At 44.1% G+C, this 25,288-nt stretch overlaps 1 protein-coding gene across 1 annotated transcript in view; it reads right to left on the reverse strand.

The window, feature by feature from the left end:
• Positions 1–25,288, reverse strand: part of SLC24A5 (solute carrier family 24 member 5) — a 93,473-nt gene that overhangs the window by 58,324 nt on the left and 9,861 nt on the right. Inside the window, exons 2-3 of the mRNA XM_077473478.1 lie at positions 4,016–4,195; positions 1,857–1,940 (exon numbers count right to left, since the gene is read on the reverse strand). Coding sequence (XP_077329604.1) covers positions 1,857–1,940; positions 4,016–4,195 — 264 coding nt within the window. The remainder of the gene's footprint in view (positions 1–1,856; positions 1,941–4,015; positions 4,196–25,288) is intronic.

Raw genomic sequence — 25,288 nt, forward strand, 5'->3', positions numbered from 1 at the left:
AGGATGCCTGTGGCCAATCATGGCTCTCCTCGCTGCCGGCGCTGCGATTGGCCAAGCATGCGGGGTCACAGTGCATGCTTGGCCAATCATCGGGCAGCAATGCACTGCGCCAACGCAGTGCATTGTGGTCCGCGCGCGCGTCACTCGAATTTTGACGCGAACGGCCAAAACGTTCGGAATTCGCCGAACGCACGAACAGCCAATGTTCGAGTCGAACGTACGTTCGACTCGAACACGAAGCTCATCCCTACTGCAGAGTTTGTTCATCAAGTTATACAGCAAAACCCACATACGAAGGGATTGATCAAAGACCCCTCTCTACGGTTATGTCCATACAAAAACCCTGTGTGGGAGGCCTATGCAGACAGGGGGCCCGTGAATCTAAAGTAGTTGCTCACAAGGCATGAGGCAGTTCCGCCGTTTGCGTGACCTCTTGGTCCACCTAAGTAGGGGAGGTAGGATGGCACCAAGAGGGGTTCAGTGAGAGCGGTCCCAGATAATTCACCTGGGGGTCCGTTGTAAGCTCTGTGATTCGTGAGACCACTCCGAGCGGTCTGCCCATGCCCCATGTCTGCATGGCCTCCGTGTCACTAAGCCACACTACTGAGAAAGCGGGCTGTTGAAGAGTGATGGAGCCAAGGATCCAAGTATGTTTAAATCCACTTACTGTTGAAGAGGTTACAATGTGTTTTGACAGGAAGCTTAAACAGGGTTCGTCTGGAGTAGAGGGCAAGCACAAGGGATGTGGGTGTATCAGTGTTTGGGTAAAGAACGGGCAAAGTAACAGACTCTTTAAGGCCGATTTACACTTCCATGTTGCAGTAATGCGTGGCTTACCACAACACGACACACTTATTGTTATTTAGACCATGGACCACTGGGTGCTTTCCTTTTCTGGTGTGATAGACTTTTTCTATCTATTTTCTGACTAACTTAGCTCCCCTAAATTTTTCAGTCCATGGTCTTCAATTTATTTTTATACATATTTCTTCAAACGGATCATGTCATTTATTCTTTATTCTAGTCCTTTATTCGCTGTGTAAAGCCTCTCTATCCACTATACATACCCCCCCCCCCCCCCCGTGTCTGATTTTGGGTGTCTCGAGTTTGGTTGCTTGGCTGTAGAGGGATTGGGAGCTCCAGGGGTGAGTCATGACTTACTAATTGTTCTTATTTGTATTTCTATTCTTTATATACCACTTTTGGATTGAATATTAATTTCTGTTTGTATATGATTGTAATACTTACCTATGTATTTTTTGTTCATTAACTCTATTCATTTTAAAAACTATATGCTCTTTATATATATTAGATTTATAAAGTGACGTTCCCTGAGGAAGCGGCGTTTTCAGTGCCGCGAAACCAGACGGATGTTCACGTCAATCCTACACCTTTGTAAAAAATCCCTCTGTTGGAAAACCTCTAGATCATTTTCGAATTTATTCTGTCTTTTTTTGGCTGAATATATTTTGTCTATTTCTGTTTTGTTATGTGTATATTTGTGTATATCTATTTATAATAAAATATGAGTAAATTTTATGAACTATTATCTTTCAATTACTACATGATACCGCAATAGTCCCTATTGTTCCCACTTAACTACTAGGAAACTCTCTAATTCTGAGTTGTTTTCCCTGATGTTTTGAGTGTATGCTCAGTTCTTCTGTATACACTTATTGTGATGATGACACACGCATTGTGATGCAATTCATTGTGAACGGCACCCCAAGGCACTAAGGAAGCACACCTGTGTTGTAGTGCACCATACATAGAGCAACAAATTATAGTACAACATTTCGCCTAGAGTTTGCATTTAATGTTCTAGCTATCCTAACATTCGTTTTAAAAAACATTACCTAGAAATGCAGTGACGAATTCTGGTGCCGAACTTCCCACAGCCATGAAAGTAGCTCCAGCCACATCCTGGGAGAGGCCAAGGCCTTACATGTGACACAGACAAAATCAGAGAGTCAGTGTTCAGGAGAATGGTTGTAGATTTACCATACGATTCAACATCTTCAGACACTACTTCAGCCGAATGCTCCATTGTATACAAATAAAATTGCAGGTGTAGAATTAAGCCTTAAAATCTATTAATAAAGCTTCAAAATGCATTTTCTTTTTAACGTTACTTTGGTCTAGGTCTAAAGCTGGCCATACTGTAGATGAATTGAACATCAGCAACATTTGGATCCTCGTGTGACTGCTCCCACTCAACAGTAGTTGTTCCAAAGGGGCTTGTTGGAAAAAAAAATTCTCGATCAGCAGGCTGCAGGCGCCGATCAATGTATCCTGACAGCACAGAAGAAGAGTCCCTGCTGTCACAATTAACTGTCCCAAGTGAGGAAGATTCTTCTATCCACCCTACTTGTGCGGATGGAGGAATCCATTCCTTTTTTTCTGATCAGCCTGCTGGCTGCTTGAAAAAAAATAAAACAAGTCATCTATGGGCAGCTTAAAGCGGAAGTTTATCCATAACAACCTGCTAAAAAATAATGTTCTTTAGCAAGGAACGTATATTCTAAATTAATAAATATGCTACCAAAAATTAGTGTGTGTGTGCTGTAAGTTGCCTCCAGCATTGTTTTCTGGTTTCTTATTGCTGGAGGCGACCATTTTGCTAAAGCCCAGAGCCCCTGAACAGCAGTAAAAGTTTAGGCTGTCAGCAGATTGGCCTCTACATTGTCGGCAGTGCCTAAAAATAGAAAGCAACTGAGCATGTGCAGAGGAGGGTGAGACAGTGTATTACTGGATTTTAAACAGTATAGTCACTTATTTGTAATGTTTTACATAGCTATACCTGCAAAGGAGCCAGCCTGAAGTGATCTTAGCTTTCTGACTATAAATCCACTTTAAAGTGGAGTTCCACCCACAAATGGAACTTCCACTTTACGGGAAGGTGACCCCCTGACATGCCACATTTGGCATGTCATTTTTCTTTTGGGGGGGGGGGGGTGTATACCCTCTTTTTAGGTTCCAGCTCCCACATCCTCCCGGCGCACCCTCAGCACCAGAAGGAAGATCACCTCTCCCCTTCCCTCTGGGCAATCTGGGACACATCACAGGACCCAGATGATTGCACGGCCAGTCACAGTGCGGCTCGTGAATGTGCAGTGCGTTCCCAGCTGCCAGGCGCCCACAGTGACAATGCCGGCCCACAGAGAGGAGGGGGGGAGACGAGCGGGGCTTTGTTCCCCCACATCGCCTGACCCTGGACAGGTAAGTGTCTGATTATTAAAAGTCAGCAGCTGCAGTATTTGTAGCTGCTGACTTAATTTTTTAAGAGGAACTCCGCTTTAAGTTCAGAATTATACTTTTACACCATTTATATTGTGTATTGAATTATGATATGATTAAAGTGAGATTAAACCCAAAAACAAAAGTTTATGAAATAGCTCACCATTTCCTAGATGTGGCGGCTTCAATAGGTTTATTTTTTATGCTGTTTATCTATTATTTTCAACTGTGATCCTGCCAGTAAGTCTGTATTTCAACTTTCTTTAACAGACCAAGCTGTGAAGACAAAGTAGCACTTGGAGGGTTAAGAAAAACCATTTACCAATGCAGGGGTGAATGGTCAGCTTTTATTCATTTAGGTAAAACCTTTATCTCAAAAGAAAAAAAAAAAAACGATTTGCTGTTTATAAAGTGTTAGCTGGAGATCAGATTCAAATTTGTTAATTAAGCCATGGTGGCTGGTGCTCAATATTTGGGGGCGGGGGCAAACCAACAGCGATTAATTTGCTGTTGTCACACAAGTGGGTGGGCTTGGGGTCCAGTGCTCTGCACCGACCAAATTATTAAGCGAATTAGAACATCAGGCTCTAATCATAAAAAAAAACAATACAGCCAACACATTTAGGAATTGTTAAGCACCAATATATTACATTTCTGGTTTTGGGTTTAACACCGCTTTAATAGAATTCAGTACTTGGCAATAACATTGAATTCTATTCAGCGAAAAATGCAGCAAAATGATGCGTTTTACACTTCAATGGCTTTTGATGGCACTTACGTTCACTGATGATTTCTAGAGAAGGGATGAAATAGTCCTCACAGATGATGGCCACAGCCAGAAACATGTATAGGATGACTAGGAAATGAATGACGATCCCGCCATCTTTTCTCTCCTGTTCTGTGAATAATCCTTTGGGAAACTCCGAGGATGGAGAGACAATGCAGAGTGTATCATTTTCTGAAAGAGATAAACATGGCTTAGACAAGACTCGCTCCCAGATAAATTACAGGCGTTTGCTTGGATTTCACTCTCAAAAGGCCAAGTATATCTAGAATTGATATTTTAATAATAGATGGATACTGGTGTAATCAAATCACCCATTGACTTTTTATATCTCTTGGGAACGTCAACTGTAAGAGTTCCATAGGTCAATGAGTAACCAAGCAAAAAGAAGAATTGCTCCTATTGCTACATTCGTCACAGCAGAGGAGTACATAAGAACCATAGGGGCCCATAGCTACATTTTGACGGGGCGCCCATTTGACTCTTGTCAACTGTGTCAACTGTGGCAAAATGTGTCATTGATCACTATATAAAGTATCAAGGCAAGGCAACAGGAGAAAGGTCAGTATAGCCAGACTACTAGGGACCAGTGCTACTAAGAATTATCCACCTCAGTCAGCTCCGGAAAGGTTTTACCCCCTTCATGACCAGGTCTTTTTTTGCTATTTAGCACTGCACTACTTTAACTGGTAAGTGCACGACCATGCAATACTGTACCCAAATGAAATGTATACAATTTCCTCACACAAATAGAGCTTTCTTTTAACAGTATTTGATTACCATTGTTTTTTTTTTTTTTCTGCAATATAAAAAAAAAAAAAAAAAAAAAAAAAAGTGTGCGCGTGTATATATATATATATATATATATATATATATATATATATATATATATATATATATATATATATATATATATATATATATATATATATATATATATATATATATATATATATATAATTTCCTCATGAATTTTACCCAAAATGTATTCTCCTACATGTCTTTGGTAAAAAAAAAAAAAAAAAAAAGTCCCAATAAGTGTATATTAAATTGATTTGCATGGAAGTTATGGGGTTAATTTACTAAAGGCAAAACGGCTGTGCACTTTGCAAAGTGCAGTTGTACTCTGCTCCAGAGCTCAGTAAAATGAGCAGAAGCTCTGCTGACGTCCATTATCCAATCATGTGCAAGCAATAATGCTGTTTTTTTTTAATTTTCCTTGCAAGCAATTGGGTATTCTTTGCAAAGTTCAGCTTTTTTGTTTTCCAAAAGTTTTTATTAAAGATTTTTGAACATACACTCATAACACCGATGGTAACATGCAAACTGCTAGAGAAATACAGAGTATTACAGGTATAATGAAGTACAAGGGAAGAATGTCTTTTACATCCAACATAACTGTTAGGATGGGGCTGCCAACCACTGTTCATATGGAGTGACCAAATACAACAACCTCAAATGTGTGTACAACCCCCTAACCGAATGGGGTGATAAGTTTCTGAGGGTCACCCTGTGGTGCAAAGTTCAGCTTTACCTCATTTACTAAGCTCTGGAGCAACTGCTCTTTGCAAAATACACAGTCTGTTTGCCTTTAGTAAATCAACTCCATAATATCTACAAACTATGGTATACAGTATATACTGAAATTTTATTTTTTTATGCTACTGATGGGGGTGATCAGCAATTTTTAGTGGGGCAGTGGGCAATCTGACACTGGCACTGAGTGGGAACTGTTGTTGACTTTACCAGTGACACAAATTATAGTGATCAGTGCTAATACTATACACTGTCACTGTACTTACACTGTGGCTGGGAAGGGGTTAACATCTGCTTTGCAGGGATAAAAAAAAAAAAAAAACAAGCAGTAGTTTCCTCTGTACAGAGTCCTGTGTTGAATTTCAAAACACACGGCAAAGCATGCATTTTCTTGCGGGTTATCATGTGTTTGGAAACACGCAGAGGAGAACGCAGTCTAAATAGTAATGAAAGATTGAAGTGCATTGCCACACATTTTATAAATGCAAAGTGTGCATTTTCTGTGCATCTTGCAATGCATTCAGAAACATGCAGATGAAAACCCAGCCTAAATAGCGCTGTGTGTTTGGTGGGCGTTGCCATGCATTTTTTGCGTGGGTTGCGTGAGTGAGCATGCATGAGTGCCCTCTTAACAAGGGGGGCGGGGGGAGATTGGGGCTGCTGTAAAGTACCTGAAAGCGACTCTCATGCCTTCCCAGTGCGAAAGCCAGAGTGTTTTCACACTGGGGCGGTGCGCTGGCAGGACAGGAAAAAAAATTCCTGCAAGCAGCATCTTTGGGGTGGTGCAGGAGCGGTGTATACACCACTCCTACACTGCCCTGCCATTGAAATCAATAGGCAGCGCTGCCGAAGCACCTGCAAAGCAATTTGGCAGCGACGCTTTTAATGCTTTATTCGGCTGTTAGCGGGGGTTAAAAGTGCCAGCTAAAACTAGCTGCACTTTGCTGCCAACGCGCCCCCCCCGCCCGCCCCAGTGTGAAACTAGCCTAATACAGAGCAGGGGAGCATAACAAACCATTACACAGAGCAGGGAAGTATAACATGTTATATATATATATATATATATAAAAATAAAAAATAATATATAATCGCCTTTAGAATCACTTTCATTTTCTGACTATAGTTCCACTGCCATCTTCATCTTCTCTGCAGTGAAGGAAGGAATGCGGGCGGGGATAATACAATTTTTATTCCTCCCCCCAATCACCACCCACAAGAAGGCCCAGAAACGCCCACCGTAATCCTTAGACCCGCCCACATCAACTCCTACAGCTGCTACAAGTGAAACTACAGAGGCTAAAAAGGATCATGGGACATGTAGTATCAACACTGGAAAAGAAAGGAAGGAGGGAGTCCGAGAACTTTTTAATTCAGGCAGAAGAGGGAGTGACATCACAGACATGGAGACCTGCTGTATACCGCTAAAGTAGGCAAGTCACACACAATCTGACACTGGGGTTGTGATTCATTTACTTGCCTAATGCATCTGTTTTGGGGAGGAAAAGCTGGTGTTCTTCTTTAATTAAGGACCTCTCTGTTGGCTGTGCTTACATTTCAATGCTCCCGAGAGGAACCTAAGAGATATACTGACATTACAGGTCATTAGGGATGGGCGAACGGTTCAGCCCGAGCATAAGTTTGCGATGAACTTTTGTTGTTTGGTTGCTCAGCCCCCCCGAACCGACCACAGTGCATTGCAAGCCCCGATTGGCTGAAGTTTTCACCGCTTCAGCCAATCAGGGCACAGAGCACTGTCAGAGTCATGATTGGACATTGTCATCATGACTTTATCCAATCATGGCTCATTCCCGCCCCACAGTATAAAAGTATTCTTTCAATGGCAGCCATTTTCAGTGTGATTTCGGCATGGAGAGAGAGACAGAACAGGGCTCTCTGTTCAGTGCTATTAGTTAGTGTCCTATACTGTGCTATTTTTCTTCAATTGTCAGTGTAGAATATTAGTTTAGTGTCAGTCTAGGGATAGTGTGAGTGTAGTGAGGAGGACCATCATTCAGGTTTGTGTGCAGCTAGAGTAGGGAGAGCTCAGATAGTCTCACTGTAATGTAGCGAGACCGTGTCATTCATACATACATTAGTGTAGAGTAGGGACAGCTCAGATAGTTTCAGTGTAGTGTAGTGTAGTAAGACTGTGTCAGTAATCTTGACATTAGTGTATAGCTAGAGTAGGGACAGTTCAGATAGCGTCAGTGTAGTAATGGTTGAACACCATCTATTTGATTGTGTTACTGCCAGTTTAATGCCATTTACTTCTGTGTGCGTTATTGCCAGTTTACTACCTCGGGGCCAAAACAGAGATGGAGAGCTTTCCAGCTGACAATCCACTGACTTACTGGGACATGAGAATAGACCACTGGCCAGAACTTGCCCAGTATGCTACCGAGTTGTTAGGCTGCCCTGCATCCAGCGTGCTTTCAGAATGGGCATTTGGAGCTGCAGGAGGTTTCATTACTAATCACAGAACGTGTCTGTCCACAGACTCAGTGGACCATTTGACTTTTATAAAAAATTAATCAATCCTGGATTACCAGATATGAAGCCCCTGATGCCGAATCACTGATTAAGTATTTTTGGGATGTGGAATCTCTGCAGGATTTTGAGGTCGCCTAGCTTTGAGGGTGTTCAATCAATTCATCTGGAAGAATGTTGTTTTTGGTAAAGGTTTCATGGGCACAATCAACACCCAAAGAGTAATTTTTCTGCACTTGTTTGACAGGTGTAGACCATTGCAATTTTTTTCCAGCAAGGCCAATTCTTGCTTTCATCAAGATTACCTCTATAGGGTTATGGTGGGAAGGCGCCACAACGCCCAAAGACCAATTTTTACCCACCCGTCTATCCAAAGTCAAAGTGACACCAGAATGTATCCAAAAGAAAAAAAGAAAAAAAATCACTAATCTTGTTCCCAGTGCACTACATTGCGGCCTCAAACACACTGGCTCCCCAGCTGTTGCTGAGCAAAATGAAGGCAGCTTGCAGGGAAAATGTATTTTTTTTTACTTTATAAATGCAATTATTGCTGCAGCAGATTCTAGACATGGTACAGATCTGCCACTTAGCCTTTGTACACACGGTCGGAGATTCCGTCGGAATGTTTCCTATCGGACCATTTTGTCGGATATTCTGTGTGTGGTCTGCATCGGACTGTTTCCGTCGGAATATCCGACGGACCAACTTTTCCAACTTGCCGGTTTTCCAACAAAATGCTCCTATCGGACATACACCGATCATGTGTAGCCTATTCCGACGGACAAAGTGCCACGCATGCTCAGATCAAATTCCTAGACCAAAGCTATTGGCTACTAGCCTGAACGTAGTCCCGTCGTAACGAAATAACGTCATGTACAATCGGATTTTCCGACAACTTAGTCCGATCATGTGTATGCAACATCACTTCCGGACCTCGTCCGGAATTAATTGTCGGAATAACTCAGACGGATTTGGTTGTCGGAATCTCCGACCGTGTGTACAGGGGCTTAGGGTGTCTGCATTCTGGATGAAGTATTACAGCAAACACATTTAGACAGCACCATTGTCACTCTGAGGGGGGGGGGGGGTGTTTAGCTGGCCATACATGAACTACATTTTGGCCTCAGCCCCAGTCTGGCTGGATTGCATTGTGTTCTGCTTGACCATAGGTGGCGCTGTCATCTATGGCAGGTGCTAGAACACAGTCCAGTTGGGTGCATTAAGTGCCAGTTCTCTCTCGGAACCAGCCCAGTGGGAGTGTCACTCTTGCTGTGCATTCTGGGAGAGGGTACTTAAGGTGTGGATGTCACGTGCATCTGGGTTCCAGTCCAGAAGTGCTTTCTGGCTGTTTGGTCCTGGTCCTCCTGACCAGCCCCCAGGGCTCTTATGGCCTGAGGTGGTGATCAACCCGACTCCAAGTTTCGGGACTGGCTAGCCGGAGGCAAAGAAACTGAAAGAAGGATTCGAAGGTGGTCCGGTGCCGTCTCGGTTTGTGGAGAGGCCCAGCCACTGTAGAAGTATCCAGGGGAGGACTCTTCGGGAGAAGAGCACGCAAAGGTTGGCTTCTCAGCAGGAGCTTGGAGGCTAAGTTGAAAGACCCCAAGCGAATCTTATCTCATATGGTATCGCCGGACCTGCTGCAAGATACTGGTACCGTACGAGGGTTCTCGAAGTTGTCTACATCTTTCAGTTTATTCAAGTGTTCTACAACAAGTCTGTGGCAGAGACTTTGTCTGATTTAAGCACCCTTTTGGCTGCTAGGCCTGGTGAGAGAAGGACTATCCGATAAGGGTGAGGATTTCCTAATGTGAGAGACTCATTTTTCTATTTGACTTAGTCCCAAGAGTACCTGGACTTTCCTACCTAAACCCTTGAACCCTACTTTGAGAGACTGTGTTCGTTTATTTTTTTTTTCAAATAAAAATCCCTTAAAACGGATCTGGCGTCAGTCTCTGCAGTTCTTGGGCCATTTACCTTGGGAAACCCCTAGACATACACGAGGTCAAGAAGGTAACGGTAAGCCCAATTAAATCAGTCGCTCCTTCGGGAGTCAGTGCTACATTGGGATTTTATGTGATAGACCAACACAAAGTGACACATAATTGTGAGGTGGAAGGAAAATGATGAATGGTTTTCCAAATTTACAAATAAATATCTGAAAAGTTTGGCGTGCATTTGTATTCAGCCCCCTTTACTCTGATACCCCTAACTAAAATCTAGTGGAACCAATTACCTTCAGAAGGCACCTAATAATAGAGTCCACCTGTGTGCAATTTAATCTCAGTATAAATACAGCTGTTCTGTGAAGGTTTCAGAGGCTTGTTAGAGAACTTTAGTAAAAAGAAAACATCATCAGGAAGGCCAAGGAACACACCAGACATGTCAGGGATAAAGTTGTGGAGAATTATAAAACGGGGTCAGGTTATAAAAAAAAATATCCCAAGCTTTGAACATCTCACAGAGCACTGTTCAATCCTTCATCCAAAAATATGGTTTAGTAGAATATATGGCACAACTGCAAACCTACCAAGTCATGGCCATATACCTAAACTGACAGTCCAGGCAAGGAAAGCATGAATCGGAGAAGCAGCCAAGAGGCCCATGGTAACTCTGGAGGAGCTGCAGAGATCCACAGCTCTGGTGGGAGAATCTGTCCACAGGACAACTATTAGTCGTGCTCTCCACACATCTGGCCTTTATGGAAGAGTGGCAAGAAGACAGCCATTGTTGAAAGAAAGACAGTTTGCGAGAAGCCATGTGGTGGGGACACAGTAAACATGTGGAAGAAGGTGCTCTGCTCAGATGAGACCAAAATTTAACTTTTTGGCCTAAAAGTAAAAAACACAATGTGTGGTGGAAAACTAGCAGTGCACATCACCCTGAACACACCATCACTACCGTAAAACATGGTGGTGGCAGCATCATGTTGTGGGGATGTTTTACTTCAGCAAGGACAGGGAAGCTGATCGGAGTCAAATAAAGGGCAGTCTTAGAAGAAAACCTGTTAGAGTCTGCAAAAGACTTAAGACTGGGGCGGAGGTTCACCTTCCAGCAGGACAACGACCCTAAATATACAGCCAGAGCTACAATGGAATGGTTTAGATCAAAGCATATTTATGTGTTAGACTGGCCCAGTCAAAGTTCAGACCTAAATCCAACTGAGAATCTGTGGCAAGACTTGAAAATTGCTGTTAACAGACACTCTCCATCCAATCTGACAGAGCTTGAGCCATTTTGAAAAAAGGGCAAAAATGTTACTCTAGATATGCAAAGCTGGTAGAGACATCCTCAAAAAGACTTGCATCTGTTATTGCAGCAAAAGGTGGTTCTACAAAGTATTCACTGGGGGGGGGGGCTAAATACAAAAGCACGCTACACTTTTCACATATTTGTAAAAAAAAAAATTGAAAACCATTTATCATTTTCCTTTCACTTCACAATTATGTGCCACTTTCTGTTGGTCTATCACATAAAATCCCAATAAAATACATTTACCTTTTTGGTTGTAACATGACAAAATGTGAAAAATTTCAAGAGGGTATGAAAACCTTTTCAAGGCACTGTATGTACGAATGGGAGTTATGCCGCGTACACACGTAGCCGACTATCCGGCAGACTTAGTCCGGCAGACTTCCCACTGGACTGTCCTCCGTACTTTCCGAACGGGCTACTTGCCCACACACTGCACTTTTTCAGCGGACTAATACGGCGTACTAAGTCCGCCGGACTATCCGCCGTACTTTTGAAATGAACGGACTCGCCCACACATGTGGAGGAAAGTCCGCTCATTTTGAGCGTGTCTCCAGGTAGGCGGGGCCCGCGAAGGAGACATCGCTGGCCCTGCCACCTGGTATGGACTTAAAGGGGAACCCCAACGCCGAAAAAAAAAATCGGCGTGGGGGGTCCCCCCCAGGTCCACATCAGACCCTTGTCCGAGCACGCTACCCGGCCGGCCAGGAAAGGGGGGGGGGAACGAGCGAGCACCCCCCCTCCTGAGCCGTACCAGGCCACGTGCCCTCAACATGGGGGGTGCCTTGGGGAAGGGTGGGCCACGTGGCCCCCCACCCCAAAGCACCTTGTCCCCATGTTGATGAGGACAAGGGCCTCTTCCCAAAAACCCTGGCCGTTGGTTGTCGGGGTCTGCGGGCAGGGGGCTTATCGGAATCCAGGAGCCCCCTTTAATAAGGGGGCCCCCGGATACCGGCCCCCCCACCCTATGTGAATGAGTATGGGGTACAATGTACCCCTACCCATTCACCTGTAAAATAAAGTAAAAAAAAAAAAAAAAATAAAAAAAAAACACACAACACACAAGATAAAATAGTTTATTGCACAGCTCCCGGGGGTCTTCAGTCTTCGAGGGTCTTCTCGCCGCCGCCCTCTTCTTCCAACTTTGGGGGTCTTGTCCCCCTCTTCGGTTCTTCTGCCAGGCCACCGCGCCTTCTTCTAGCTCTTTTACAGGCGGTGGCCCGGTCTTCTGTCGTCACCACCTTCTGTTCTTCTCTTCTCCTCTTCAGATGTTGCCTCGTCGCATCCTCCACTCACAATGGCACGGACGCGACGTGCAGCGACTTATATAGGGACATCGCCAGATGATGTCCCCGCCCATTATTGTGTCACAGTCCCAGAGGATGCTGGGACTGTGACATCATAATAGGCGGGGACATCATCCAGCGTTGTCCCTATACAAGTCGCCGCACGTCGCGTCGGTGCCATTGTGAGCGGAGGATGCGACGAGGCAACATCTGAAGAGGAGAAGGGAGGAGGAGAAAAGAGGAGAAGAGGAGAAGAAGAAAAGGCGGCGACAGAAGACCGGGCCACCGCCTGTAAAAGAGCTAGAAGAAGGCGCGGTGGCCCGGCAGAAGAACCGAAGAGGGGGACAAGACCCCCGAAGTCGGAAGAAGAGGGCGGCGGCAAGGAAGAAAGCCGGGCTCCTCTGCTAGTAAAAGAGCTAGCAGAAGATAGCAGGGGAGTCCGGCGAGAAGACCCCCGGAGCTGTGCAATAAACTATTTTATCTTGTGTGTTGTGTTTTTTATTTTTTTTTATTTTACAGGTGAATGGGTAGGGGTACATTGTACCCCATGCTCATTCACAAAGGGTGGGGGGCTGGTATCCGGGGCCCCCTTATTAAAGGGGGCTCTCGGATTCCGATAAGCCCCCCACCCGCAGACCCCGACAACCAAACGGCCAGGGTTGTCGGGAAGAGACCCTTGTCCTCATCAACATGGGGACAAGGTGCTTTGGGGTGGGGGGGCCGCAAGCCCCCCCCTCCCCCAAGGCACCCCCCATGTTGAGGGTACACGGCCTGGTACGGCTCAGGAGGGGGGGGCCGCCCGCTCATCCCCACCCCCTTTCCTGGCCGACCGGGTAGCGTGCTCGGATAAGGGTCTGGTGTGGATCTGGGGGAGACCCCCACGCCGTTTTTTTTCACCTTTAAGTCCATACCAGGTGACGGGGCCAGCGAAGCATCCTTTGTGGGCCCCGCCTACCTGGAGACATGCTCAAAATGAGCGGAGTTTTCTCCGGGCGGAAAAAGTCCACTCATTTCAAAAGTACGGCGGATTGGCATACGCACGGCCGGATTGTCCGCCGACATGCAAGTCCGGCGGGAAGATTGGAGTGCAAAACTACTTTCTAAGTCCGCCGTACTTTCGGGTCAAAAAAGTCTGCCGGAGGCTACACACGGGGGGGGATTGTCCGGCGGACTTGAGTTTGCCGGACTTTTCCACCCGATTGTTTGATCGTGTGTACGTGGCATTAGGGACCTTAGCTTGTAAGCTCCTCGAGGGCATGGACTGATGGCACTATTTAAGTACATATAGTAAATAATACTGTATACTTATACCAGGTTGATGATTGAGAAAGCATTAGAAGACAGTGGTTGGCCTACAGAATTTTCAGCTTTAGGTCACCAATGGTTGCCCTTGTTTAAATCTCAGTTTTTTTTTTAAAGCAAAAATAAAGTCGATTTTTTTGCCTTAGTACGAAATTTAAACTGAGCCTAGCAAATTCATTTTTGGCCTTCTCTGTAGCATTATCAGTATAGCAGTGGAAAAATCTTACTTTTATTTCTCGTTATAGGATAGGTTACCCATATCAAGAAACCAAAAAGTTATTCTTAGTTCTACTAATCTTTTACAAGTTCTCTGAATATAAATACTATATATACAGTGTGTGTGAATATGAAATATAAATATATATATATATATATATATATATATATATATATATATATATAATAAAAATCACCTTTCATTTTATTGGATTTAGCAAAACTCAGTAAAGGCATGTGAAACGAGCACAGTGATTCACGCCAAACTTTATGGGTGCGCACAATGCACAAGGCTAGCCCTACATCAAATGCCAACTTCTGCATTTTTATGGCAATACTTAATAAAAGTGTAATAGAGGAATTTGTAATATGATCTTGATAACAAGGTCTCCTGTTCCAGAGTGATATACAAATTCCAACAAGGATCATTTTTAATTTTTTTTACAATCGATTTTACTGTAAGTGTCAGAAGGTAAGTAAATTAATTTAAAAAGTAATTGTGCATAAATAATAGCCCTGTAAAATTATGCAGAATAATCATTTAGGATACATTATCCTTTAATGTATACTTTTTTTTATAGGAGTGCAGATGTTCCAGCTTATTTAAGAGTACAATAAAAAAAAAAAAAAAAAAATTATGTTAGGTTAGCAAAAATGATTTAGATATCCAAGTTAAGGAGAGCATTTAAAAACTGGTCAGGGAAAATGTCCATGCACCAGAAACTCTTGTGCATTTTGGTGACCAGGGGAAAGACCTCATAGAAGCGCAATGATATGAAAAGTCTTTTCCACCATAAAATTTTGCTTTTAGCAGTTTTTTTTTTTTTACTAGTTTTATTTATTTTTTCTAATTTACTGTACACCGCCTACAGCACATGCTTCGAGCAATGTACACTCCAGCTTATTTCTGGTATCTATGGAGCCAAGTACTGAGAATGATCCAACTCCTGCCACCCAATTGCCAAAGAGGAAGATGGGGTCACAGAAGCAGCAGTGAAAAGATGGCAGTGGCAAGGGCAAGTGTGCCGTTATGCATACTTGCCCATTACGGAAAGGGCCCACACATCACAGAGAGTTCCTGAAGATTTGGTCCAACCCTTTGTTCAGATCAATATATTGATTTGCCTTTAGCATGTTGAATGTTATTAGTTATAGTCTTTTTTTTTTTTTTTTAATAATTCCATTATTTTTACTTCTACCTCCCTAGGCCCTTTCACACGGGTGTTCAGTCTAGGACTCGCCTGCCAGTTTTTCAGACCGATCCAGACGGACCCACAAAGTATTTCTATAGCTGAGCGAATGTAACTGGATGATCAGCTTACATCCATGTCCGTCAGATCAATTTTTTTCAAATGGAACAAGGTTCCGTCCTTTTTTGTTTTGGCCCCTTTCACATGCAGCGGACTCCGATTAGATCAGCGGGGGATCTATCTGCTGATCAGAACAGTGAGGGTGGATGACAGGTCCATATCTGCTCTGTTGCCGCAGAGAATGCTCTATGGGCGAATCGGTGTTAACAGACTCCTGTGTCCATTTACATCCGACTGTCCTTCAATCTGTTTGGCTTAGATGGAAGGGAACAGAGCCCCTTTTTTCTAGCAGGCCAGACTGGCTTAAGGCTTGGTTCACACCATTGCGATTTGGATGCAGGATCTCCGCATCCAATTCACAATAGTAGGAGATTTTGACCGGCTCTCTATGGAGCCGGTTCACATATCTCCGCAGTGGGTCCAGTGCATTCTGCAGAAAAACGTCTTTTGGTCCATTTCAGGTGCGAATTCAGCCCAAAAGTGACAGTGAACACGGACGCACTGGACCCCTGCATATGTGAACCAAGCCTAAAGGTAGGTGGGGGTAAACAGACTGAATGGATGGTCCCATTGGGTCAGATTGAAAAACTGATAGGTGGACCTGATTGGACCCTTCGTGTGAGAGGGGCCTTAGCCGAATCTGAATGGATGACATTCTGTTTATGTCTGTTTTTAGACAAGTACCTTTTTTGTTTATACTTTTCCCACCTCTGATTGGTCTCTGCAACAACTAAGAAAAAGCAGATGTAGGTCGATATAAACTGAGCAGACTGAATGGATGATGCCCATGAGAAAGGGACCTTAAGGACACTTTCAGACTGAGGGAAAGATTTATAGCATTTTTTTTCTTCTTTTTTTTACTAGTAATGGTGGTTATCTACGATTTTTAGTGGTACTGCAACATTGTGATGGAAAGATCGGAGACTTGAAGTTTTTTTGGGACCATTGGCATTTATGTATCGATCAGTGCTATAAACACCCACTGATTACTGTGTAAATGTTACTGGCAGGGAAGGGGGTTAACACTAGGGGACGATCAAGGGGTTAATCGTGTGAATTTGCACATGTGTGAATCCAGCCTTAGTGTGTTCTACCTGTATGGGGATAGGATTGACTAGGAGGAGACATATAGTTTTTTCTACTTGGTAGAAAAAACAAAACAATATGGCTCCCCTCTTCTGACAGCACAGGAATTTGTGCATTTACACACACAAATCCCCGTGCTGGCGCTCGTGCACGCGATTGCCAGCGGTGATCGTGCCCACTGGCCACGCGCATCGGGCAAGTGCCCTCTGGTGGCCGAAAAAAGGGTAGGATGTAACCATATGGGATTTCGCTCAGGGGAGTCATTCTGCCACAGTATATCTGTATGACATGGTGAGGAACCAGTTAAAATCCATATTTCCTTTCTAGAAAAAAATTCAGAACCCCTATATATATTTTAGCAGAGACCCTAGAGTATAAAATGGCAATCACTGAAATATTTTAGGTCACACTGTATTCATGCAGAGGTCTTTAACCACCTCGCGCCCGCCCTATAGCCGAATGACGGCCGTAGAGCAGGCGCGTTCGTCCTGGAGGCCGTCCCTGGACGTCCTAATGTTTACTTCCACAATGCGCGCCGCCGCGGGCGTGCATCGCGGAAGTTCTGTGTTCGCCGTGTCCCCCGGGGACAGGCAAACACAGATCGCTGTAAACGGCCAATCACAGCGGCCGTTTACAGCGCGATCTGCGTGTCGAATGGAAGATGATCTCATATGTAAACATATGAGATCATCTCTCAGCGCCGCTCTCCCTCCTCACACAGAGAGAGTGTGAGAGGGGAGAGATAAAAGGCTGTAGCGGCAGCCGTTCTGCTTTGCTTTTTGATAAATAAAAAAAAGTTAAAAAAAGTGCCATCCATCCTCCCCCAGCAGTGACATCCTGCCCCCAGTGACATCCACCCCAGTGCCACTTGCCCCCAGTGCCATCCACCCCAGTGCCACCTGCCCCCAGTTCCATTTGTCCCCAGTGCCATCTGTCATCAGTGCCACGTATCAGTGCCATCTGTCATCAGTGCCACGTATCAGTGCCATCTGTCATCAGTGCCACGTATCAGTGCCACGTGCCATCTGTTGTCAGTGTCACGTGTCATCAATGCCACGTATCAGTGCCATCTGTCATCAGTGTCACGCATCATTGGTGCCATGTATTAGTGCCATCTGTCATCGGTGGCACATATTAGTGCCACGTATTAGTGCCACGTGTCATCAGTGCCACGTATTAGTGCCACATGTCATCAGTGCCACATATTAGTGCCACATGTCATCAGTGCCACATATTAGTGCCACATGTCATCAGTGCCACATATTAGTGCCACATGTCATCAGTGCCACATATTAGTGCCACATGTCATCAGTGCCACATATTAGTGCCACATGTCATCAGTGCCACATATTAGTGCCACATGTCATCAGTGCCACATATTAGTGCCACATGTCATCAGTGCCACATATTAGTGCCACCTGGCATCAGTGCCACATATTAGTGCCATCTGGCATCAGTGCCACATATTAGTGCCATCTGGCATCAGTGCCACATATTAGTGCCATCTGGCATCAGTGTCACATATTAGTGCCATCTGGCATCAGTGCCACATATTAGTGCCATCTGGCATCAGTGCCACGTGTCATCAGTACCACGTATAAGTGTCATCATTGCCACGTATCAGTGCCATCTGTCATCAGTGTCACGTGTCATTGTCCTGGTGCTTCAAAAGTGTAATAAATAGTCAACAAGTTAGATGTGTAATTTATGTTCCTAGAACACATGATGGCGCTACCTGCATGTTGGGCCTCTCTATGTGGCCAGGCTGTGAAAAAGTCCCACACATGTGGTATTGTAATACTCAGGAGGAGTAGCAGAATTTTTTGGGGGGTGTCATTTGTGGTATACACATGCCATGTGAGAGAAATAACCTATTACAATGACAATTTTGTGGAGAAAAAAAAAAAATGAAAAATCTTAATTTTGCAAAGAATTGTGGGAAAAAAAATGACAACATCAAAAAGCTCACTATGCCTCTTACTAAATACCTTGGAATGTCTACTTTCCAAAAAGGGGTCATTTGGGGGGTATTTGTACTTTCCTGACTTGTTCGGGTCACAAAAAGCGAGATAGTCCACCAGTACATCAGATGTGATCAATTTTGTGCGATTCGCACCACAGCTTGTAGACTCTCTAACTTTCACAAAGACCAAATAATATCCACTAATTTGGGTTATTTTTACCAAAGATATGTAGCCGTATAAATTGTGGCCAAAATTTATGAAGAAAAATTAATAATTTGCATAATTCTGTCACAGAAACAAAGAAATATGCGTTTTTTTTCAAAATTTTCGGTCTTTTTTCATTTATAGCGCAAAAAATAAAAACCCCAGGAGGTGATCAAATACCACCAAAAGAAAGCTCTATTTGTGGGAAAAAAAGGACAAAAAATTCATTTGGGTACAGTGTTGCATGACTGAGTAATTGTCATTCAAAGTGTGAGAGCACCGAAAGCTGAAAATTGGTCTGGGCAGGAAGGGTGTTTAAGTGCCCAGTAAGCAAGTAGTTAAAATGCAGAAATACACTTTCATGAATAAAATAAAAATTAAAAAAGCTATCCCAATTCTTTTGTATAATGTGAATGATGCTGTTTCGCTGAGTAAAATAGATACCCAACACATCATGCTTTAAAATTGTGCACACTCATGGAATGGCGACAAACTACGGTACTTAAAAACCTCCATAGGTGGCACGTTACAAATTTCTACAGGTTCCCAGTTAACGAACAGTCGCTTAGTATAGGATCAGAGGGATAGAAAGAAAGTTCAGGTACTCTAAAGCCCCGTACACACGAGAGGACTTATGTCCGACAGACTTCCGAAGGAGTTCTGTCGGAGTTCTGCCGGAGTTCCGACAGAGTTCTGACGGACTTTTCGGCTGAGCGGACTTGGCCACACACAATCACACTAAACTCCGACGGATTCGAACGTGATGACGTACGACTGGATTCGAATAAGGAAGTTCATAGCCAGTAGCCAATAGCTGCCCTAGCGTCGGTTTTAGTCCGTCGGAATAGCATACACACGAGCAAATTTTTCGAAGGTACCGGGTCCGGCGGAGTTAATTCGGAAAAATTTGAAGCATGTTCCATATTCTAAAGTCCTTCAGACTTTGGCGAGTCAAAAGTCCGTTGCAGCCCACACACGATCGAATAGTCTGACGGAATCAGTCCGTCGGACTTTGGATGTTGAAAAGTCCGCTCGTGTGTACGGGGCTTTAGTGTCAAAGTCAATAATAAAGGACTTGCTTACTTTGACTGAATCTAGAGAATAGCCATTCACAACTGGATGTTCACTCAAGTTGGATAGTCCCTCTCTCACAAGGCCTAGCAGCCAACAAGGTGCTCAAATCAGGAATAAGTCTCGGCCACAGACTTTGTTGTAGAACACGTAGGAATAAGTCTCTGCCACGGACATTGTTTTAGAACATGTAGGAAACTAGGACTTGTAGAACACTTATGTGGTACCAGTATCTTTCAGTCGGTTCGGCGATACCCACAAGATTGGATTCACTTAGGTCCCTCAGCCTCACCAGGCTCTTGCTAAGAAGCCAACCCATACATGGCCTTCTTCTGAAGAGTCCTCCCCTGGATAGCTACGAAGTTGCTGAGCCTCTCCACAACCGGAGACGGCACCGGACCACCTCCGAACCTCTTCCTTAGTTTCCTTGCCTCGAGCTAGCCAGCCCCGAGACAACGTCAGGTGAATCCACACCCCAGGCCATAGCCTTCCTGGGGGCTGGTCAGGAGGACCAGGCCCATGGAGTTAGAACATAGTTCTGGACCGGAACCCCAAACCATGTGACATCAGCATCTTAAGTACCCTCTCCCAGAAAGCACAGCAAGAGTGACACTCCCAGTGGGTAAGCTCCGAGAGAAAGTAACATTAAAGTACCCAACCAGACTGTTTCCATGCCTGCCAGAAGAGACAGTGCCCCCTATGGCCAGGCTGAACACCCTATAGTCCAGTCAGACTGATGCTGAGGTCCAAATTTGGAATAATTATACCCAAACCAAACTGCAGTTCAGGTGTAACATTCAATTTAAAAAAATATAGCACATGCTCTTCGGGAGCCGGCGCTACATTTATATAGGGAGATTTGTTTAATCTCTGTGTATCATCTGAAGGTGTTCACTTCACTGGGTAGATGTGAGGCTTTACATCCACTTTGGGATCTTTGAAGGCAAAGTGTAAACGATCATTTAGACAGAACCACTCCTAGTGAGGGAGAGTGCATGGCACATGAAAAGGTGGTGAGTAGGGTCAGCTCAGGGACAATGCCTGTCTGAAGAAAATGTTTGGTATCTGGACCGGTAACGCGGGGTTCTCCCCAGCTGCATAAGGGTACTTGCACAAAGTACTGCTGTTTAATCATCAGTATTGCTGCCCAAAATTTCTTACATTTATATTGGGTGTATTTGCATGTAAACGAGTAAAATTAATGCTAATCTCTCAGAAGGGAATTTTAACTTCTTCAAATTAACAGTTCTAACATCTATGCGCGCGTGTGCGTATACATTGAAACAGTTGGTTGCTTTTAGGTAGCCGTGTGCAAGAAGCCTTATAGTCCTGTCCCAGGACACAGCAAACCGCCACCCCTCCAACAGAAGCCATCCTCCAGTAATACAGGCCCAAGTCTGGTGACAACGTATAAATTCCAGCTACTATATTTCCTTATATCATTGCCTACTAATTGAGCTTATTCATTATTGCTAACTGTATTCAATCTATGAGGGGGGGGGGGGGGGGGGGGGGGGGGAGGAAGATGGAAGCCCTCTCAGCAGTGACAAAGCAGTGCTGGAGGCCTTCATTTTAAAAAGGTAAGTTTCTCATAATGTGCTAGTATGCTAGCACATTATGACATTGCCTTGCAGGGAAATGTATGCAAATGCTAGCAAATTATGACATTGCCTGGCTTGCAGGGAAATGTCCCCGCCACCAACTGCAGTTTACTACCACTTTAAATATGTGTGCATATTATTGCTTTCCCTTTGAAACAAATACTGGGACATACATAGTATAATACATAACCATTAAAATGAACAATCAAAAATGAATAATTCAGCAGGTCACAGCTCAGCTCATACTTTGTAGAACCCATCAATAAAGAAACGGTGGGCTGTTTAAAAACTTTGCTCATAGAAATACCATAAACCACGTCATATAAAAAAATTTTGCGAAATACCATTTAGCGTTAAATGTACACATAAGTGACCCTAAAATCATCAAAGAATCCAAAAAGGTCCTGAATACCAAATGTGATAAGAAATATTCATAAAAAAATAAATAAAAATAATTTGAGAACTCCTAGATATCAACATAACCGCAATTAAGTCCCCTTCACAAGCATATATCAATCAGTGCGACATGGGAAAAATCCATCCAAAAAAAATCCAAATTTGAATCACACAGCCACCACCAGACACTTCCTAGTGCAGTGCCTGCTCACCTTAATGTGTGTAACCCATTACAGGTTATATTTCACTTTTTATTATCATATTGATCTGTTGTGGCTCCAATCCGGTCACAGAGACCCCCCTATGCTAGAAAAGCCCCGCTAAAGAATGGGTACTCCGTATATAAAAAGGATAGGCATATAGCGTAGTATGTCTTTAACCATTTACAGACCAGAAGATTTGGCTGCTTAATCACCAGGCCATTTTTTGCAATACGTCCCTTTAACCAACAATTGCACGTGCGACGCTGTACCCAAACAAAATTGATGCATTCCCCCCCCCCACAAATAGAGCTTTCTTTTGATGGTATTTGATCACCCCTGCAGTTTTTATTTTTTGTGCTGTAAACAAAAAAAAAAAAAAGAAAAAAAAAGAAGAAATAAGCATATATTGATTGGTTTGCAGAAAAGTTATATCATCTACAAACTATGGGAAAGATTTATATCATTCTTATTATTATTTGTTTTAATAGTAATGGTGGTGATCTGCAATTTTTAGCGGTGATGCGACATTGCGGCAGACAAATTGGACGCCTTTGACACATTTTTGGGACCATTGATATTTATACAGTGATCAGTGCTATAAAAATGCACTGATTACTGTATAAATGTCACTGTTAGGGAAGGGGTTAACACTAGGGGTCGATCAAGGGGTTAAATGTGTTCCCTAGTTAGTGTTTCTAACTGTATGGGGATAGGACTGTCAGGGGAGAGGAGATATGTCTCCTCTCCCCTGACAGAACAGGGATTTGTGTGTTTACACACACAAATCCCTGTTTTTGCTCTCGTGCATGCGATTGTGGGTGGCTGGCGGCAATCGCGCCTGCTGGCCACGTGCATCGGGTTCCCCACCACGCAGCAAACGCGCGATATGGCCCTCAAAAAAGGTACAGATGTACCCATATGTCGATTGGCGATAACAAGCCACTTTGCCGACATATATCGGCGTGAGCCGGTCGGCAAGTGCTTAACAACGATTACGTTTTAATAGAGTTAAAAACACATACATTTAGGCTACTTGCCACATAGCGTACAGATATTAATAAATAGCACAGACTCCGAAAGGGACGTCCCTGGCTCTGCCCAACGCGTTGCGTCACTTGTCATGTGACTTTCTCATACTTTGTAGAACACAATATCTCCACCTCAATTTGGACTAACCTCTGATCCCTGGAACTTCATCTAAAACACCATTTCTCTAAACACAAATGGCATGGAAAGGAAATCTTATCCTTTATAATACATTAAGGGTTGGTTTACATTGCATACTGGATTGCACAGGAATGTAGTCCACGGTCCACATTCCTGTGCAATTCCGTGTGGTGCAATTTTCAGCCCATTCGTTTGAATGGGCTGAAATTGCACTGGATCGCACCAAAAGTCATGCATGCCTTTTAAAACGCACTGCAATTGCATGGTACTATGGTGCAGGAAAAACCGCACTGCATTTACGATCTGCATTTAGGGTGTCAGGGATAAAAAGATACCCACAGTAGATCACACACCCAGGGCACTTTGAACATGGAGTGAGAAACAGAAAGCAGGTTTCCCTCACTGCTTTCTCCTGTGAACAGGTAGGTGGGGTGCAGCAGCAATAATTCACGTAGTTAGGTGCAATAGAGTTCTTGTATTGAAGTAATGCAGCAACAGTTTACAACAAGCCAGGTGGGAAGGCTGCCCAACCGGTTATACTTACAGTTTCCGGTAAAGTGAAGAAAGCAGGGTTCAACCAGACTGACAGCGCCTGCTAAGGAGGGCAGAATGCAGCCTGACCATCTTGTGTCCAAGTGGGGAGATGTCCAGAGGAGACCTACGCTTTCCCTCCTTGTCAGGAACCTTTCCCTACCAATAGCACTGTTCCTGGCAGGTGGGGTACCTCTCCCTACGTTACCCACTCAAATAATGCGTGTCAAACCTGGGAGGTTTTTCAGGTGCTTTTGGGCTAAAAATAGCGCCTGAAAATTGCCTCCTCTGCAGCCCTAGTGTGAAAGCCTGGGGGCTTGCAGGGCCGAAAAAAAAAAAAAAAAGTCCTTCAATCAGCGTCTTTGGGGCGGTGTATATACCACTCCTTCACCGCCACTGAAATCAATGGGCAGCGCTGTCAAAGCGTCTGTAAATCGATTTGACAGCAGGCACTTTTAAACCTTTCCTCGGCCGCAAGCTGGGTTACAATCACCCTGCTAGCAGCTGAAAAGTACTGCTAAAACGGATGGTGCTTTACCGCTAATGCGGCTTCGATGTCAGTGTGAAAGGGGTCTTAAACAGGCTCTGCCTGACCCAAGATAGCTGCCAGAGTCACATGGGGTGGCAGTATCCAACCAAATTGCTTCCCCAGTGATCCAGAAAGCCATAGAGGAACTATGTTCCCCTTGACTTCCTTTCCAGCTACAAGGCTGCTGTGGATGAGCGCCACCTGCAGTGGATAAAGTCTACTTTATACAGTCTACTGCACCTGCCTACAAAACAGGCCCCAATACAATGAAAGTTATCAAGGTACAACCTTTTTTTTTTGTGTTGCATGATGGGATAGAAAACGGAAAATTTATATCAAATACTTACCGTAATTTTCCTTTCCTGATAGGCTCCATGGCAGCATACGTGTGGGTAGCCCCGCCTCCACGATTACCCAATAGGACCCAACTCCCATAAATCTTTGCTCCTGGCCACTATCAGTGTTCCGTAACTAGCCGACTCCAGACATTTGGGAGGGAACTCCTGCTGCCATGGAGCCTATCAGGAAAGGAAAATTACGGTAAGTATTTGATATAAATTTTCCGTTTTCCTGAAAGGCTCCATGGCAGCATACGTGTGGGAAATAACTCGCCAAACACACCCGGGTGGGCAAAATGTCGAGCAAAGAACAAAAGTTTATTTAGCATTGTCAACCGACAAAACTTGCAAACCAAAATTAACAGAAGACAGAGCCGCTGGCTCTACACAGTAATGAGAAACAAAGGTATTAATAGAAGACCAAGAGGCCGCTCTGCAAATAACTTCAGGCGCCACATGGCGAGAAGCTGCCCACGATGTTGAAATACTCCGTGTTGAATGAGCTGTTAATGCCTCAGGAGGAGCCAAGCCCTTTGCTCTGTACGCCCTCTGAATGATCTGAATGATCCAGGTAGAGATAGATCTAGCCGAAGCTTGCAATCCTTTATTCTTGCCATGAGGGAGAACAAAAAGAAATTTCGTTTGTCTAAAGGGAGCTGTGACTTCCAAATATTGTTTCAGCGCGTGTCCTACGTCCAGAGGATGAACATCCTGACTCTCTGAGTTTTTGAAAGTGGGAAGCACAATTTCCTGATTCTCATGGAAGACCGAGGTTACTTTGGGATGCGATC

Source organism: Lithobates pipiens, unplaced genomic scaffold, assembly GCF_037356315.1.
Source record: "Lithobates pipiens isolate NorthernLeopardFrog02 unplaced genomic scaffold, aLitPip1_a1.2 Scaffold_8, whole genome shotgun sequence".
NCBI lineage: Eukaryota > Metazoa > Chordata > Amphibia > Anura > Ranidae > Lithobates > Lithobates pipiens.